The 16,832-nt window shown below is 56.1% G+C and overlaps 1 protein-coding gene across 1 annotated transcript; it reads left to right on the top strand.

The window, feature by feature from the left end:
- The first annotated feature begins 602 nt into the window (after positions 1-602).
- On the top strand, positions 603-16,806 carry Thop1 (thimet oligopeptidase 1). Its single transcript, XM_076919340.1, has 13 exons — positions 603-812; positions 3,616-3,828; positions 9,382-9,530; positions 11,000-11,107; positions 12,180-12,282; positions 12,696-12,859; positions 13,689-13,824; positions 14,048-14,414; positions 14,567-14,768; positions 15,573-15,759; positions 15,848-15,976; positions 16,160-16,296; positions 16,446-16,806. The coding sequence occupies exons 1-13, from the start codon at positions 797-799 to the stop codon at positions 16,605-16,607; spliced, it is 2,073 nt and encodes a 690-aa protein (XP_076775455.1). The 5' UTR covers positions 603-796; the 3' UTR covers positions 16,608-16,806.
- Positions 16,807-16,832: the final 26 nt, after the last annotated feature.

The following is a 16,832-nucleotide window of genomic DNA, read 5'->3' as shown; positions in this document are numbered from 1 at the left end:
TTACATGAGAGTTTTGTCTCAAAAAAAAGGAAGGAAGGAAGGGAGGGAGGATTGGAGGAGGTAGTGAGAAAGAGAGAGAAGAGAGAGAGAGGAGAGGAGCGGAGAGGAGAGGAGAGGAGCGGAGAGGAGAGGAGCGGAGAGGAGAGGAGAGGAGAGAGGGAGGGAGCAAGAGAAAGGGGAGCCAGGCATGGTGGAGCACTCAGGTCTTCTCAGAACTCAGAAGCTGGAGGCATTAGCATCTGGAGCTCAAGATCACCCTTGGCTACATGACGAGGGTGAGGCCAACATGGTATACACGAGCCCCTGGCTGAAGAACAGAAAGAAATGAAATGGACGAACAGAACAAGCACAAACACACACCGCAGGTATAAAGCGAAATCCTCCCAGAAAAGGCAACGCAGAGAGGGTGTTAGGTTTCCATGGAAACAGCATCCTGCGCTCGGAGTGAGCATAAGGCTCCGCCCCACTCGCCCCGACAGCCAGTCACGAGCGCCGCTGTGTTCAGCGCATGCGCACATTGCACCACTGGCAGGGCACCCTCAGGATGACATGGGCGGAACCGCGATGCCCTGGCGCCAGACTGGTTGTTCCTGCGCATGCGCGTTCGTGTCGCCCAGCTGCCCTCGCGCGCACGCCCCTACCTAGCGTGCTCGGAGCTCGCGGGCTGCGGGCGCCTCAGTCTGAGAGCCACAGCGGAGGAACCGGCTGAAGCGAGGCGAGCTCCCGAGGAGACCCAGACGGCACAGGCGTGAGGACCGGAGGAGGGCCGTCGCCGCCCCGCGCGCAGCCGGCCGCCATGAAGCCCCCCGCAGGTACCGGCCGCCCCTCGCCCAGGCCCTCGGGCAGATGGAACCTGTGGGATTCCGACCCTGACCCCTTCGTCTGCAAAATGAATGAACTGACTTTCCCATGAGTTCATCCTCTTGACAAACTGGATTTAAAATGAATACTTTTCTGATACTCCCTGCTATTCTAACTAGAGTGAGATGGACTGCCAACGGGGCGATGAGCAAAACCCACACATGGTTCCTGGAAGGCTGCCTGGAGACGGTGGCGTGGGAACCTCGGTGCCAGGACTGTGTGCCGTCTAGCATCTAGAGAGGACGTAGTAGTACTTCCAACTAGGTTCTTTTGTAATTTTAGGATTTCTTATTTTTAATTGTGCGTGTATGTCTGTGTGTGAGTACGTGCACATGTGTGTAGCATTCATGAAGGCTAGAAGAGTGTGCTGGATCCTCTGCACCTAGAATCAGTTACAGGTGGTTGGGAGCTGCCTTTCAGGGATGCTGAGAACCAAACTCGGGTCCTCTGGAAGAACAGCAAGCACACTTGACCACTGAACTCTCTCTCCAGCCTCTAGGATCTGGTCATCCCGCTTTGGCAAGGCTGGTTGGGAGATCCATCTTTCTCTTGCCAGGCCTGGTGTGTATGGAGGTGGGGGGGGAGGCATCCCATATGGTGGAGCCGCCTGGCAGGGATTCCACTGTCAGTTGTACACATGGCTGCAACCCAAGAAGATGGAGACTTGTTTGGATTTTTTTTTTTAACATTATTTAGTGTGTGTGTGTGTGTGTGTGTGTGTGTGTGTAGGATTTTCGTGTGGAGGTTAGAGGACAACTTGTGGGAATCGGTTCTCTCCTTCCATCTAGTCAGTTGTGGGGATTGAACTCGTATCGTCAGAGTTGGCAGCAATCATCTCCAGCTGCTTAGTCATCTTGGTGTCCCGTGGACTTGCTTAATCCAGAGGAGACTGAGGCAGTGCCCGCCTATCTTCCCAAGTGTGGGAGACCGAGGCCAGGAGGCTTCCACCTCCAACACTTGCAGGACTAACCCAGGCAGCTTAGCAAGGTCCTATCTTAAGCCAAGAACAGAGGACTGGGGCAGCAGTCCGAGGGGCTCTGTGTGAGCTTGTTCTGAGAGTAGCCTGGGGTGTGCCGTCTGGAGCTAGTTCTCATACATTTTCTCATGCCTGCAGATCGTCCCCTAGTTGGGATGAGGATCATGGGAACAGGAAAAATAGGAATTACTTACACCTCAGGAACTCAAGGTGACCCGAAATGGAGGCAGTAATCCAGATGTTTACAGACAGATGTTGAAACCCTAGTTCTCCAGAAATTTTGGACTCTCCCTGTTCTCATGGCTGGCCCTGCCCCCACTCGTAAAGCCCTCTGTTTCTGCCTGCGCTCGTGGAGGGGCAGGCGTCCTCCTCATTTCTGCCCTTCAGTACAGGGTCTCTCTGTGTAGCCCGGGCTGTCCTGGAACTCACTGTGTAGACCAGGCTGGCCTCGAACTCAGAAATCCGCCTGCCTCTGCCTCCCAAGTGCTGGGATTAAAGGTGCACACCACCATTGCTCAGCCATGGCTTTTCATTTGAGACAGCATCTTATGTACCCCAGGCTGGCCTTATACTTGGTTTGTAGCTGTGGATGACCCTGAACTCTTTCTCTCCCCCTCCCCTCAGCTTCCCAAGTGCTAGGATGGTGGCATCCCCTCCCAAAGCCCCGCCAGATTTTTATGGTGGTGGGGATGGAATACAAGCACCATGCACGCCAGGCTGCCCATGCATGCGCTGCCCACTGAGCCACAGCTCCAGTCCGTGTTTTTCACTGGCTTGAACGTGGTTGCACTGTGTCTCCATTTGGACCACAGATGTGGAATGCTCTTGCTTCAGCCTTCCAAGCACTGAAAGCAAGCACTCATCACCCCACCCAGTGCACGTCCTGGTGGGCAGCCCCCTTCCTTTCCTTGCCACCCCATCTTCAGGGCCTGTGTTGCTGTCTACTCTGGGTGGGGATGAGCTGGCCCACCTTCATTTTACATGTCAATTACGTAGCCATTCTGCATGGGATGCAGAGCGAGGTGGCCCTGCCTGGCTGCCTCTCCTGTCAGTGTTGAGCAAGCATGGCTAGGGCTGTGGGGTTAGCCACACCTGTCCTCGCTGCTCCCCTCCTGCTCATCCCAGAACGACACTTGGCAGTTCAGCTTCCACACCTGCCTTTGTTAGTGACGCAGAAATGACTTTAATTATAGTTTGCGGCACCAGTGGTGTGGAGGGCCACACCTAGCCATGAATGACACATTGCTGGATGGCCTGTGGTACCAGTGGTGTAGAGCACAGGGGACCCGTAGGAAGAAGACTTCTGGAGCCCTTGGGGCTGGCCTCTCCCAGGAAGTAGTTCTGGGTTCTCCTTTTTGTGAGAAGTTAGAGACCTTGTCAGGGTGCAGCTGGCCGGAACCTGTGCTTGTACTTCTAGGAGGGCTTTCGCCAACACAGCCAGATCCCTTAACAGTAGCAGACCATCTAAGATCCCCTGGTGAGGGGCTGGGGTCCCCACCCAAAATAAGTAAGGGGGTGGGGACACAGTCACAGGATGGAACTCTGGGGTCATGGTCCCTGTCTAAGGAAACACACACACACATACACACACACACACGCACAGGCACACACACACACAATGAAGGGAGGACATGGCTCTGTACTGGCTTGCACACAGACCCTGCTCATGACATCATTCCTTCAGCAGGTCCTGGGAGGAGGCTGGTGGACAGGCTCTCCTGGGACACTCACTCTGGACCTGCTGCTGAGACCAACTGTCACTGTTGTCATTCCCACAGCCTGTGCTGGGGACGTGGTGGATGCAGCGCCCCCATGCTCCTCTGTGAATCTTCTGCGCTGGGACCTGAGTGCACAGCAGATCAGGGCTCTAACCACACAGCTCATCGAGGAGACCAAGTGTGTGTACGACCGTGTGGGTGCCCAGGACTTCAAGGACGTGTCATATGAGAGCACATTGAAGGCACTGGCTGACGTGGAGGTCACCTACACAGGTGAGCGTAGGCAGAGTGATAGCCATCCACTCAACACCACTCCTCCCTGCACCAAAGGAGCCAGCTCAGGTGACCTAATCCTTTGTGGCATCTGTTTACCAGGTGTCAGCTCCTACAGGACCGGCCAAATAGGCCTTGTCTACGCTTGCTCTCTCTCCTTTAAGGCTTTGCTCATTTTTAGGGCAGGCTTTGTGGCACACATCGTTTTATTTATTTATTTATTTATTTATTTATTTATTTATTGGTTTTTCGAGACAGGGTTTCTTTGTGTAGTCCTGGCTGTCCTGGAACTCACTCTGTAGACCAGGCTGGCCTCGAACTCAGAAATCCGCCTGCCTCTGCCTCTGTGGCACACGTCTTAATGCAGGCACTGTGGGTCAGAGAACGGTGGGTCTCTGTTGCCTGCATCCATGTGTGTGCAGTTCTCGCAGCAGCCAGAGGGGACGGTGGGTCGCCTGGAGCTGGATTTCTCCTGCACAGGCAGTGCTCTCTGCTGCCCATCTCCCTGGTTTCTTTGTTTTGTCTTCTGAGACGGGTCTTACTGTATTGTCAGGTTGGACTCACATTTGCAGTCCTCCATGCTCAGGCTCCTGTGTGGTCGTTGTCACCTCAGTGTGACAATGTTGGGCCACTGACAGACACCTTTACCCACTGCTGTGGCTTACCAGCCTTTGTTTTCTTTTGAGACACCCTCTCTGTGCCTGTGAGACAGTTCTGAGTCCTGGTTATCCTCCTGACTCCACATTCTCAGGACACACCTCCACATTCTCAACATCAGGTCTGCTTCCTTCCTGTCACTGCAGCAACGTTCCTGACACTGGGAGATCTGGGTCTACAGCAGCTTTGTCTGTCTTAGCCTCTGTGTCCCTCTGTGTGACTGTGTTTCTGTAACATAGTCTGTCTTAGCCTCTGTGTCCCTCTGTGTGACTGTGTTTCTGTAACACACTCTGTCTTAGCCTCTGTGTTCCCCTGTGTGACTGTGTTTCTGTAACACAGTCTGTCTTAGCCTCTGTGTCCCCTGTGTGACTGTGTTTCTGTAACACAGTCTGTCTTAGCCTCTGTGTCCCCTGTGTGACTGTGTTTCTGTAACACACTGTCTTAGCCTCTGCGTCCTATGTGACTGTGTTTCTGTAACACAGTCTGTCTTAGCCTCTGTGTCCCCCTGTGTGACTGTGTTTCAGTAACACAGTCTGTCTTAGCCTCTGTGTCCCCTGTGTGACTGTGTTTCTGTAACACAGTCTGTCTTAGCCTCTGTGTCCCGTGTGACTGTGTTTCTGTAACACAGTCTGTCTTAGCCTCTGTGTCCCGTGTGACTGTGTTTCTGTAACACAGTCTGTCTTAGCCTCTGTGTCCCCTGTGTGACTGTGTTTCTGTAACACACTGTCTTAGCCTCTGCGTCCTATGTGACTGTGTTTCTGTAACACAGTCTGTCTTAGCCTCTGTGTCCCCTGTGTGACTGTGTTTCAGTAACACAGTCTGTCTTAGCCTCTGTGTCCCCTGTGTGACTGTGTTTCTGTAACAGTCTGTCTTAGCCTCTGCGTCCCCCTGTGTGACTATGTTTCTATAACACAGTCTGTCTTAGCCTCTGTGTCCCCTGTGTGACTGTGTTTCTATAACACAGTCTGTCTTAGCCTCTGTGTCCCCCTGTGTGACTGTGTTTCTATAACACAGTCTGTCTTAGCCTCTGTGTCCCCCTGTGTGACTGTGTTTCTGTAACACAGTCTGTCTTAGCCTCTGTGTCCCCCTGTGTGACTGTGTTTCAGTAACACAGTCTGTCTTAGCCTCTGTGTCCCGTGTGACTGTGTTTCTGTAACACAGTCTGTCTTAGCCTCTGTGTCCCCTGTGTGACTGTGTTTCTGTAACACACTCTGTCTTAGCCTCTGTGTCCCCCTGTGTGACTGTGTTTCTGTAACACAGTCTGTCTTAGCCTCTGTGTCCCCCTGTGTGACTGTGTTTCTGTAACACAGTCTGTCTTAGCTTCTGTGTCCCCTATGTGACTGTGTTTCTGTAACACAGTCTGTCTTAGCCTCTGTGTCCCCTGTGTGACTGTGTTTCTGTAACACAGTCTGTCTTAGCCTCTGTGTCCCCCTGTGTGACTGTGTTTCTGTAACACAGTCTGTCTTAGCCGCTGTGTCCCCCTGTGTGACTGTGTTTCTGTAACACAGTCTGTCTTAACCGCTGTGTCCCCCTGTGTGACTGTGTTTCTGTAACACAGTCTGTCTTAGCCTCTGTGTCCCCCTGTGTGACTGTGTTTCTGTAACACAGTCTGTCTTAGCCTCTGTGTCCCCCTGTGTGACTGTGTTTCTGTAACACAGTCTGTCTTAGCCTCTGTGTCCCTCTGTGTGACTGTGTTTCTGTAACACAGTCTGTCTTGTCCTCTGTGTCCCCTGTGTGACTGTGTTTCTGTAACACAGTCTGTCTTAGCCTCTGTGTCCCCTGTGTGACTGTGTTTCTGTAACAGTCTGTCTTAGCCTCTGCGTCCTGTGTGACTGTGTTTCTGTAACACAGTCTGTCTTAGCCTCTGTGTCCCCTGTGTGACTGTGTTTCTGTAACACAGTCTGTCTTAGCCTCTGTGTCCCCTGTGTGACTGTGTTTCTGTAACACAGTCTGTCTTAGCCTCTGTGTCCCCCTGTGTGACTGTGTTTCTGTAACACAGTCTGTCTTAGCCTCTGCGTCCCGTGTGACTGTGTTTCTGTAACACAGTCTGTCTTAGCCTCTGTGTCCCCCTGTGTGACTGTGTTTCTGTAACACAGTCTGTCTTAGCCTCTGTGTCCCCTATGTGACTGTGTTTCTGTAACACAGTCTGTCTTAGCCTCTGTGTCCCTCTGTGTGACTGTGTTTCTGTAACACAGTCTGTCTTAGCCTCTGTGTCCCCCTGTGTGACTGTGTTTCTCTAACCCAATTCTGGGTGCTGCCACCAAGCACCACAGCTTCCTCCTCAGGCCCAGCAGACATAGCACGAAAGCATCAGGCTGCCAAGTCTGAGATCTGCTGAGACCTCTCCACTCTGGTCCAGCATCTCCAGGTTTGGGCCTGATAGTCGTGCCATCAGCCTCCTGTGCCTCCTTGTGCTGGCTGCAGGGGAACCCTTACACACCCCTGAGGTGCAGCTGGCTTCCGCTCTGACTCCTGCTCCAGCTTCAGCCCGGAGGGTTGTCTTCAGACCCCAGCCTCAATTTCCCCTCACTATCAAGCAGTGTTCTCTTTCTCTGGTCTCGGGTGGGAACCACCCTGTGGAACCCTTCTGGTCTAGCTTTATTGTACCCTGCATTGTTTGATGTCCCTGCAGGCGTCCCCTGCAGCTGCTCCTCCCTTTCCTGTGGGGGGCTGGAGAGATCAGTAAGAAAACCAAGGTGAACCCCAGTATGCTGTGACTCTTGTACACTGCTGGCTGAGGCAGGAGGATTGCCATAAGTTCAGGCCTCACCTGGGGTATATCAAGACCTTGTTCTAACATGGGGGAAAAAGGAAAGCTGTGTGGGCTGCCCTCCTCAGCCCCTCAGTCCACCCACACGTACTGTCCCTTGTCCCCTGTGCTCCCACCTTGGGCCTTAGTGCCCTCAGTGTCCTTTCTGCCACCACTGTGCACTCTGTGCTAAAGAGACCAGGTCCCTGCCTGCACTGGCTAGTGGTGCCCAGGTGTCCGTCTGCGTGGCCATCCAGGGCCATCACAACACAGATTGAGCCCTGTCTTTTAGCGCACCCACACATGTGCTTCTCACCTCTGGATTCTTCCATGCAGTTCCACGCACTTGGCCTTTACGCCTGGGCTCTGACCCACGTCATGTATCAAAGCCTCGTTTCTGTTCGTGGCTGTATAGCGCCCCAGCTTCTGTTCGTGGCTGTGTAGCGCCCCAGCTTCTGTTTGTGGCTGTGTAGCGCCCCAGCTTCTGTTCGTGGCTGTGTAGTGCCCCAGCTTCTGTTCGTGGCTGTGTAGCGCCCCAGCTTCTGTTCGTGGCTGTGTAGCGCCCCAGCTTCTGTTCGTGGCTGTGTAGCGCCCCAGCTTCTGTTCGTGGCTGTGTAGCGCCCCAGCTTCTGTTCGTGGCTGTGTAGCGCCCCAGCTTCTGTTCGTGGCTGTGTAGCGCCCCAGCTTCTGTTCGTGGCTGTGTAGCGCCCCAGCTTCTGTTCGTGGCTGTGTAGCGCCCCAGCTTCTGTTCGTGGCTGTGTAGCGCCCCAGCTTCTGTTCGTGGCTGTGTAGCGCCCCAGCTTCTGTTCGTGGCTGTGTAGCGCCCCAGCTTCTGTTCGTGGCTGTGTAGCGCCCCAGCTTCTGTTTGTGGCTGTATAACGCCCCAGCTTCTGTTTGTGGCTGTATAACACCCCAGCTTCTGTTTGTGGCTGTGTAGCGCCCCAGCTTCTGTTTGTGGCTGTATAACGCCCCAGCTTCTGTTTGTGGCTGTGTAGCGCCCCAGCTTCTGTTCGTGGCTGTATAATGCCCCAGCTTCTGTTCGTGGCTGTGTAGCGCCCCAGCTTCTGTTCGTGGCTGTGTAGCGCCCCAGCTTCTGTTCGTGGCTGTGTAGCGCCCCAGCTTCTGTTCGTGGCTGTATAACGCCCCAGCTTCTGTTCGTGGCTGTGTAGCGCCCCAGCTTCTGTTCGTGGCTGTGTAGCGCCCCAGCTTCTGTTCGTGGCTGTGTAGCGCCCCAGCTTCTGTTCGTGGCTGTGTAGCGCCCCAGCTTCTGTTCGTGGCTGTGTAGTGCCCCAGCTTCTGTTTGTGGCTGTATAACGCCCCAGCTTCTGTTTGTGGCTGTGTAGCGCCCCAGCTTCTGTTTGTGGCTGTATAACGCCCTAGCTTCTGTTTGTGGCTGTATAACGCCCCAGCTTCTGTTTGTGGCTGTGTAGCGCCCCAGCTTCTGTTTGTGGCTGTGTAGCGCCCCAGCTTCTGTTTGTGGCTGTATAACGCCCCAGCTTCTGTTTGTGGCTGTGTAGCGCCCCAGCTTCTGTTTGTGGCTGTGTAACGCCCCAGCTTCTGTTCGTGGCTGTGTAGCGCCCCAGCTTCTGTTCGTGGCTGTGTAGCGCCCCAGCTTCTGTTCGTGGCTGTATAGCGCCCCAGCTTCTGTTCGTGGCTGTATAACGCCCCAGCTTCTGTTTGTGGCTGTGTAGCGCCCCAGCTTCTGTTCGTGGCTGTGTAGCGCCCCAGCTTCTGTTCGTGGCTGTATAGCGCCCCAGCTTCTGTTCGTGGCTGTGTAGCGCCTCAGCTTCTGTTCGTGGCTGTGTAGTGCCCCAGCTTGTAGGTGGGAACTAATTCCCCACTTCTGGCTGCTGTGAGTCCTGCTGTGACACATGCACAAGATTTGATGGTGACCTGTGTTTTTGGCTCCATGCCTGGGGAGGGCACTGGATCCCAGGACAAGTATTGTAATGTTCAAACTTGTGTGGCCCCAAATTCTGCATACTCCTCCTGCCTCAGCTTTCCTGCGTGCCCAAGCATGACAGGTCAGCCATTGTCCCAGTGTCTGTTTTGCAGTCCCAGTGTCGGAAGTTTGCCATGTGCAGTGGTATCCTGACATCAGCCAATGGGTCTGCGCCTCTCACCATGTCCCTGTGTTTCACCCTCAGTGCAGAGGAACATTCTCGACTTCCCCCAGCATGTGTCCCCAAGCAAGGACATCCGCACAGCCAGCACAGAGGCTGACAAGAAGCTCTCAGAGTTTGATGTGGAGATGAGCATGAGACAGGACGTGTACCAGAGGGTCGTGTGGCTGCAGGTGGGTGGGCGTGTGTGCGAGTGCGGCAGAGACTGGAGGGTGGTTGTGGGCGGTGGGGTCTACCTGCTGTCAGCCTGGATGCCCTGTCCACGCTGTGCACGTGAGGCCCTTGAGTGCAGCTGAAGCCCTGGGAGCATGGGGAGAGCAGGTGCTTTGTGAACCATGCAGTCATGGCCTGCTGCAGCCTCAGTGAGGTCAAGGTGGAAATACCTGTGGACATAGAGCCAGAGTCACTGTTACACTCGGCAGGGTCAAGAGTTCGAGACCAACCAGGGCCACTTAGGAGAAAACAGGATGTCATGCTGGTGCATGCCTCTCATCCCAGCAGTTAGCAGTAGCCAGGAAGTTCAAGGCCATTCTTGGTTCCATACTGAGTTGGAAGCTAGCCTGGGCTACCTGAGAACCTGTTATAGTAAACAGAGAAGGCTGGTGTCCTCAGTAGTAAAGCCCTGCCTGGAGCCTCCCAGCAGAGCTGGGGCCTGGCTCAGCTAAGTTGCCTGCTTGCATCCCACCACCAAGAGGGAAAGACAATGCTGGCTCGGGTTCACAAGCTTCACCTTGTCACTGTTCCAGGGATTGGTGTCTTTGTGTGCTGGGGGGCCCGTGTCTGCATCTGAGGAGCCTGTGGTCAGCACTGGGCACCCTGTTGGGTGGCTCTGTAGCCTGTACTGCCTAGGAGCCAGGATGCTCTGCCTTGGTCTCAGAGATGGGAATCCAGGTGGCTCTGTGCCTGGCTGTGGTTTTTTTTTTTTGTTTTGTTTTGTTTTGTTTTGTTTTTTCGAGACAGGGTTTCTCTGTGTAGCCCTGGCTGACCTGGAACTCACTCTGTAGACCAGGCTGGCCTCGAACTCAGAAATCCGCCTGCCTCTGCCTCCCAAGTGCTGGGATTAAAGGTGTGCGCCACCGCCGCCCGGCCCTGGCTGTGTTTCTTTACTGGAGAAGTGTTTCTCTTCCACGGTTTGTGGCCCCGGGGATTGAACTCTGGTCTGTGAGCTTGTCTTCAGTCTCATTTACCCTTGAGGCTGCCTGTCTCTCGATCAGATTGTGGGGTTTTGTTTGTTTTAAGATGTTTGTCCTTGGGGCTGGAGAGATGGCTCAATGGTTAGAGCACTGGCCGCTCTTCTGAAGGACCTGGGGTGATTCCCAGATCGCACCTGGCAGCTCACACCTGCCTGTGACTCCAGTTCTAGGAGATCCAACACCCTCACACAGACATACATACATGCAGGCAAAACACCAATTCACATAAGATAAAAGTAAGTTAATGTTTTTAAAGTGTTTTTTAATTCCATGTATGCTTTTCCGTCTGTATGGGTGTGTTCACATGTCCTGCAGCGCATGCGGCCAGAGCAAGTACTGTGCTTGCTGTCGCTGGAGTCTGAGCCACCACTGCTCCTGTGAGAGCCACAGAAGGGGACACACTTCTTCCCTACTGGGGCTTGCTAAGAGCTTTTGGTACCTGCTTCCAGGAGAAAAGCCTGAAAGATTCCCTGAAGCCTGAGGCAGCTCGCTACCTGGAGAGGCTCATCAAGCTGGGCCGGAGAAACGGGCTCCACTTACCTCAGGACACACAAGAGGTAAGTGTGCCCTGTCCCAAATGCACTACAGTCACAGCCTGCTGACAGCATCTGTGTCCCCTCCCTGGGGCCAGAGCCTAGGGAAGCAGCTCCACAGAACCAGAGCATCCAGCTGCCCTGGATTTCCAGCCAAGAGCTTGGCTGAGTCAGCTCTGCCAGGCTTGGAATGTGGGTCTCCATGCATGCCTTCCCTGGGCTAGCCTGAGGCCCTGGCATGCAGAGATCGTGTGCATCAGGCAAAGCAGAGGTCATAGCTAATTGGAGGGGTGAGGACAGGTGGCCTGTGCACTCATAAACATAAGAAAGGCAGTAACTGGGCGCTCTGCTGGGAAGGCATGCTCCTGGGTGGATCTCATCCCACCAGGGTTGTCCACACCCCAGAGGCCAGAATCAGAGCCCAGGACTTTTACTTAATACAGATGCTGCCCTGCTGAGGTGATGAAGGGAAGCTAAATCCTCCCTGTGATTCCTAACCCAGGAGAGCAGACCCAGCTCAGTGTGCCCCTCCACAGAGTCACCGTTCCTGGAGCTCTGGATCCTAGCGCTTTATGCCTGGTGCCCACACCTGGGCCCCGTTCCAGTGAGCACTTGTTGGCTGGGTAGCTTTAAGGAAGGGCCTGGCATCTCCCAGCCTAAGTCCATACCCCACAGAGACCTCAGGGGCCCTAAAGGCCACATGTGGTCCTAGCAGCTATTCCAGTGTTGTCTGCTGGGGAGTTGGTGCTGCAGGTCTGAAGCCATACTGTCCGTGTGCTAATAGCAAGGGCCCGCCTGGCACAGCCTACACCCGACTGTGGCCCATGTCCAGTTCTCCTGCACAGCAGGGGTAACCCCCGATCTAGCCACCTGTCCATTTGACAGCACATCCCTGTCACCCCCAGTTCAGCTGCCGGACTGTTTCTAGTCGAACCTTAGATCTCTCCTTAGCAGACAGAGGGACAGCCCCATCCCCATCAGCACAGCATGGAGCTCAGGATGCAGGCTGAGTGGGAGGCCTGAGACAGGGCACAAGCCCTGGGGTGCCTGGGGTGCAGCAGAGGCCAGCGCCCTCCACACTGCTGTGTCTCTGCAGAAGATCAAGAACATCAAGAAGAGGCTGAGTCTGCTGTGCATCGACTTCAACAAGAACCTGAACGAGGACACCACCTTCCTGCCCTTCACAAGAGAGGAGCTAGGTGAGCACACGGGGAGGGCATCCTCAGCTGCCAAGGATGCCGCGGGCAAGAGCTGGGCTCTGCTGACCCAGATCCATCTGTGGCAAGAGCTCTGAGTTGGGGCGGCTGTGTTGTCCTCTCCGTTGCTGTGAGCAGGTCTCGGGCCATGTGGTGAGTTTTAGGCCAGGATGAGGGTGGTGAGCATCTGCACCTCTGTGCTGTTTGCACCTACACCCTGTTGCCATGGCACCTTCGCTCTCGGGTACCCTCCTAAAGTCTTTGGGGTGTGGGCCCCCAGCATTTCTGGTGCAGGAGTGCACTGCCATGCCCCACCCCCTGCTCAGTCCTCGTCCTCACTGGCTGATGGAGGGCATCCCGCCAAGGTCCCCGACAGGTTTCAGGCTCCCGGCTGAGCAGCGTCACTGCGTCCACAGGCGGGCTCCCCGAGGACTTCCTGAACTCTCTGGAGAAGACAGAGGACGGCAGCAAGCTGAAGGTCACCCTCAAGTACCCACATTACTTCCCACTGCTGAAGAAGTGTCATGTGCCCGAGACACGGCGCCTGCTGGAGGAGGCCTTCAACTGTCGCTGCAAGGAGGTGGGGCTCACACACACACACACACACACACACACACACACACACACACACACACACACGCTGTCCACCCCAGGGTGCCCTGCTGCGGCTGCCTGCCGTGGCCCTGTACTCACGGAGACCCCACTTAGCTCTTGAGCAGGAGAGGCTGTGTGGCTCCCTGGTGGCACCCTGCTCTTGGCTTTGTGTCACCCAAGGGGTTGCAGGTAAACAGCCTGAGCTGCAGCCGGGCAGAGCAGGGAACCGGGGGCTGGTTTTGCTTCCTTTGGCTTTAGAGTACCTGGGCCTGGGTCCCTCACCTTCCCGACACTTCAGTCGGGGGCACCTGACAGCCGAGCACTGCTCAGAACAGGACAGGCTGGAGGTCAGTAAGCTGGCTCAAGTGTGGCCTCGGATCCCGGGCCTGGGGGGAGCGACTCCTATCAGTTAACTGACCACTGTGCTCAGGACTCACCCTAAAGTTCCCCAGGCCTCCCAAGGTCCCCATTTGTGGCTGGTGCTGCCTCCTTGAGGCCTCCTGCCCACCTGGGTGCATGAGGTGCTGTGTGTTGCTGGGAGTGGGGTGAGGTGGCTGGGACCACAGTGCTGGGGATGCTGTCCTGGCTCGTCCTCGCCCGGCCTCTGACCCCCCTCTTCCCCGGCACAGGGCTACACTGTTTTCTCTTAATGGTGAGCGAATGGAGCAGGGCCTTGTCTCCGCTTGTCCACCTTCTGTATGACCACAATGTGCAGCCTACAAGCAGCCCCCGGACAGGCAGCGGTCACCTCTCTGCACCTGTAGCTCTGGCTGGGGTGATGCAGAGCTGGGGTCACCATGCCTGTGTCCCTGTAGGAGAACTGTGCCATCCTGAAGGAGCTCGTGTCCCTGCGGGCGCAGAAGTCCAAGCTGCTGGGGTTCCACACACACGCGGACTACGTCCTGGAGATGAACATGGCCAAGACCAGTCAAACAGTAGCCACCTTCCTAGGTAGTCACTCCACTCTGGCCATGGGTGCCTATCTTTGCCTGGAAGGCCATTGTCATTCTGGGGTAGAGCTTACAGCCGTGCAAGGCTGCTTCCACACACACTTGCCCTGGCTGTGCAGCTGGGAGTCTGTCTTGGTCTCCTGGGGTTCTGGATGGTGATGTGGGTGGGTGTTGTCCTTCCTGGGCAGCAGGGCTGGCGGTGGGTGACGGCGGTGCCTCTGCAGATGAACTGGCACAGAAGCTGAAGCCACTGGGTGACCAGGAGCGCGCAGTGATCCTGGAGCTGAAGGAGGCGGAGTGCGCCAAGCGGGGCCTGCCGTTCGACGGGCGGATCCACGCCTGGGACATGCGTTACTACATGAACCAGGTGGAGGAGACACGCTATCGTGTAGACCAGAACCTGCTGAAGGAGTACTTCCCCATGCAGGTGGTCACGCGTGGGCTGCTGGCCATCTACCAAGAGCTGCTGGGGCTGACCTTCACGTTGGAGGAAGGCGCAGCCGCCTGGCACGAGGACGTGCGGCTGTACTCCGTGCGTGACGTCACTTCCGGGGAGGAGATCGGCAAGTTCTACCTCGACTTGTACCCCAGGTGGGAATGGGGACCTGCAGATGCACGGGTCAGGGTCGCGTTGCTCAACTGTCTGCACGGGACAGAGGAGTGGAAAGTCGGGCAGTGTGGGGTTCCTGCCATGGGGAGGGCCTGCAGTCTCCGCTCTGCCCTGACCCTATCTCACTCCCCAGGGAAGGGAAGTATGGCCACGCGGCCTGCTTCGGCCTGCAGCCTGGCTGCCTACGGCAGGATGGCAGCCGGCAGCTGGCCATCGCGGCCATGGTGGCCAATTTCACCAAGCCCACGCCCGACACGCCTTCCCTGCTGCAGCACGATGAGGTGGAGACCTACTTCCACGAGTTCGGTCATGTCATGCACCAGCTCTGCTCACAGGTGTGTGCTGGCCCTGTGTTAGCGTGGCCGGGCGCCCACAGCCGTCCGTCGCGGCAGACTTACTCCTGGCCCAGCTGGGTTTTCTGCTCTGCCTCAGTTGTTTTTATTACATTTGCTGACTCAGCCAGGCGGTGGTGGCGCACGCCTTTAATCCCAGCACTTGGGAGGCAGAGGCAGGCAGATTTCTGAGTTCGAGGCCAGCCTGGTCTACAGAGTGAGTTCCAGGACAGCCAGGGCTACACAGAGAAACGCTGTCTCGAAAAAACAAACAAACAAACAAACAAAAAACAAAAACATTTGCTGACTCTGTGTGTGAGGGTCTCCTTGCATGTGCAGACCAGAAGACAGTAGAGCCTTGCCCATCGTTTGGGTCTTAGGGTTTGAACTCAGCATCAGGCTTGTCAGCAAGAGCCCTTACCGCCCCCCCCCACCCGCCTCTTCCCTCCGGTGCTCTGTCTGATGATCGCCTGCATGGTCCATCATACTGCCATCTCACCCACACTTGCACACCAGGGTGACTTTGAGGACACACCAGCCCAGAGCCTCTCCCAATGCTGGGCTGACGAGTATAGTTTGCACGAGGGGGAGTCTGGAGCAAAACCAGGGTCGCATGAATCTTAGTGTGAGGCTGGGGACACGGAGAAAGGGAGATGGCACAGCCTCTAGCCTCTGCAGCCAGTGGCATCCAGTTTGCAGGAGCCAGGGAGCTGCTATCTGCTGTGCCTACGCAGGGGCTGAGGCTGAGGCCTCAGGGTGGCCTGGGCCAGCATGTGTAAGATTTTAACCTGCCTGTGCCTGGTATAGGCGGAGTTTGCTATGTTTAGCGGGACCCACGTGGAGCGGGACTTTGTGGAGGCACCGTCCCAGATGCTGGAGAACTGGGTGTGGGAGAAGGAGCCCCTGATACGCATGTCCCAGCACTACCGCACAGGCAGCGAGGCCCCTCAAGACCTCCTGGAGAAGCTTATCAAGTCTCGCCAGGCCAATGCAGGTACAGCCATGCTGCTGCAGCCACAGCTGCTCAGCCAGATGTGCTGGTGCTTTCCAAGCCTGAGACTGACCTCTGACCTCCCCCCAAGGTCTCTTCAACCTTCGGCAGATTGTCCTTGCCAAGGTGGACCAGGTCCTGCACACACAGACAGACGCAGATCCAGCTGAGGAATATGCCCGGCTCTGCCAAGAGATCCTCGGGGTGCCAGCCACACCAGGTAGCCATTCACAGGCCCCCAGCATTGCAGGGCCACCACCATCCCAGCTCCTAGAGAGCTGCAGAGTCCCCACCCTGGGAGGGACTGCAGGAGAGGCCATGTACGGGGACATTTTAACTACACCCTCAAAATACCCAGGACCTGTCCCCGTGGGCCCTTCACTTGCACCCTTTGTCTGCCCAGGTACCAACATGCCAGCCACTTTCGGCCACCTGGCTGGTGGCTACGACGCCCAGTACTATGGCTACTTATGGAGTGAGGTGTACTCCATGGACATGTTCCACACGCGCTTCAAGAAGGAAGGTGTGCTTAGCCCCAAGGTGAGATTCTGTACACCTGAGCCTCGGCCACAGTGGAAGGATAGCGTGGGCTGCATGAGGCTCCCAGGTGGCAGCAGGGGCCTGCCTCTGCACACTGACCCCAGGTCAGTCAGTGAGACCCCAGCTGCCCATGCCACCCTTTTCCCCAGGTTGGCATGGACTACCGAACCAGCATCCTGAGGCCAGGGGGCTCTGAGGACGCCAGCACCATGCTGAAGCAGTTCCTGGGCCGGGAGCCCAAGCAGGACGCCTTCCTCCTGAGCAAGGGTCTGCAGGTGCAGGTGGAGGGCAGCGAGCCGCCTGCGTGCTGACCAGTCTCCAGCTTGCCGCCCTGTGCCTTAGCCCAGCCTGCCGGGCAGCAGGCTCTGCAGCCCTTGGGTGTATGGATGAGCTCGGGGCAGCTTTCCATCCTTGTCCCACCCCTGCTCTAGGCCCCCTGGCCTCAAGCTGCCCGGTGGTCTTGCACTAGCCCTCCCCAACCCGATATTGGACATTAAATTTCACACGGGATGCCCTGCCTGGTCCTACCTCTGTAC

Source organism: Arvicanthis niloticus, chromosome 22 (assembly GCF_011762505.2).
Source record: "Arvicanthis niloticus isolate mArvNil1 chromosome 22, mArvNil1.pat.X, whole genome shotgun sequence".
NCBI lineage: Eukaryota > Metazoa > Chordata > Mammalia > Rodentia > Muridae > Arvicanthis > Arvicanthis niloticus.
This window is presented reverse-complemented; position numbering and strand designations above follow the sequence as displayed.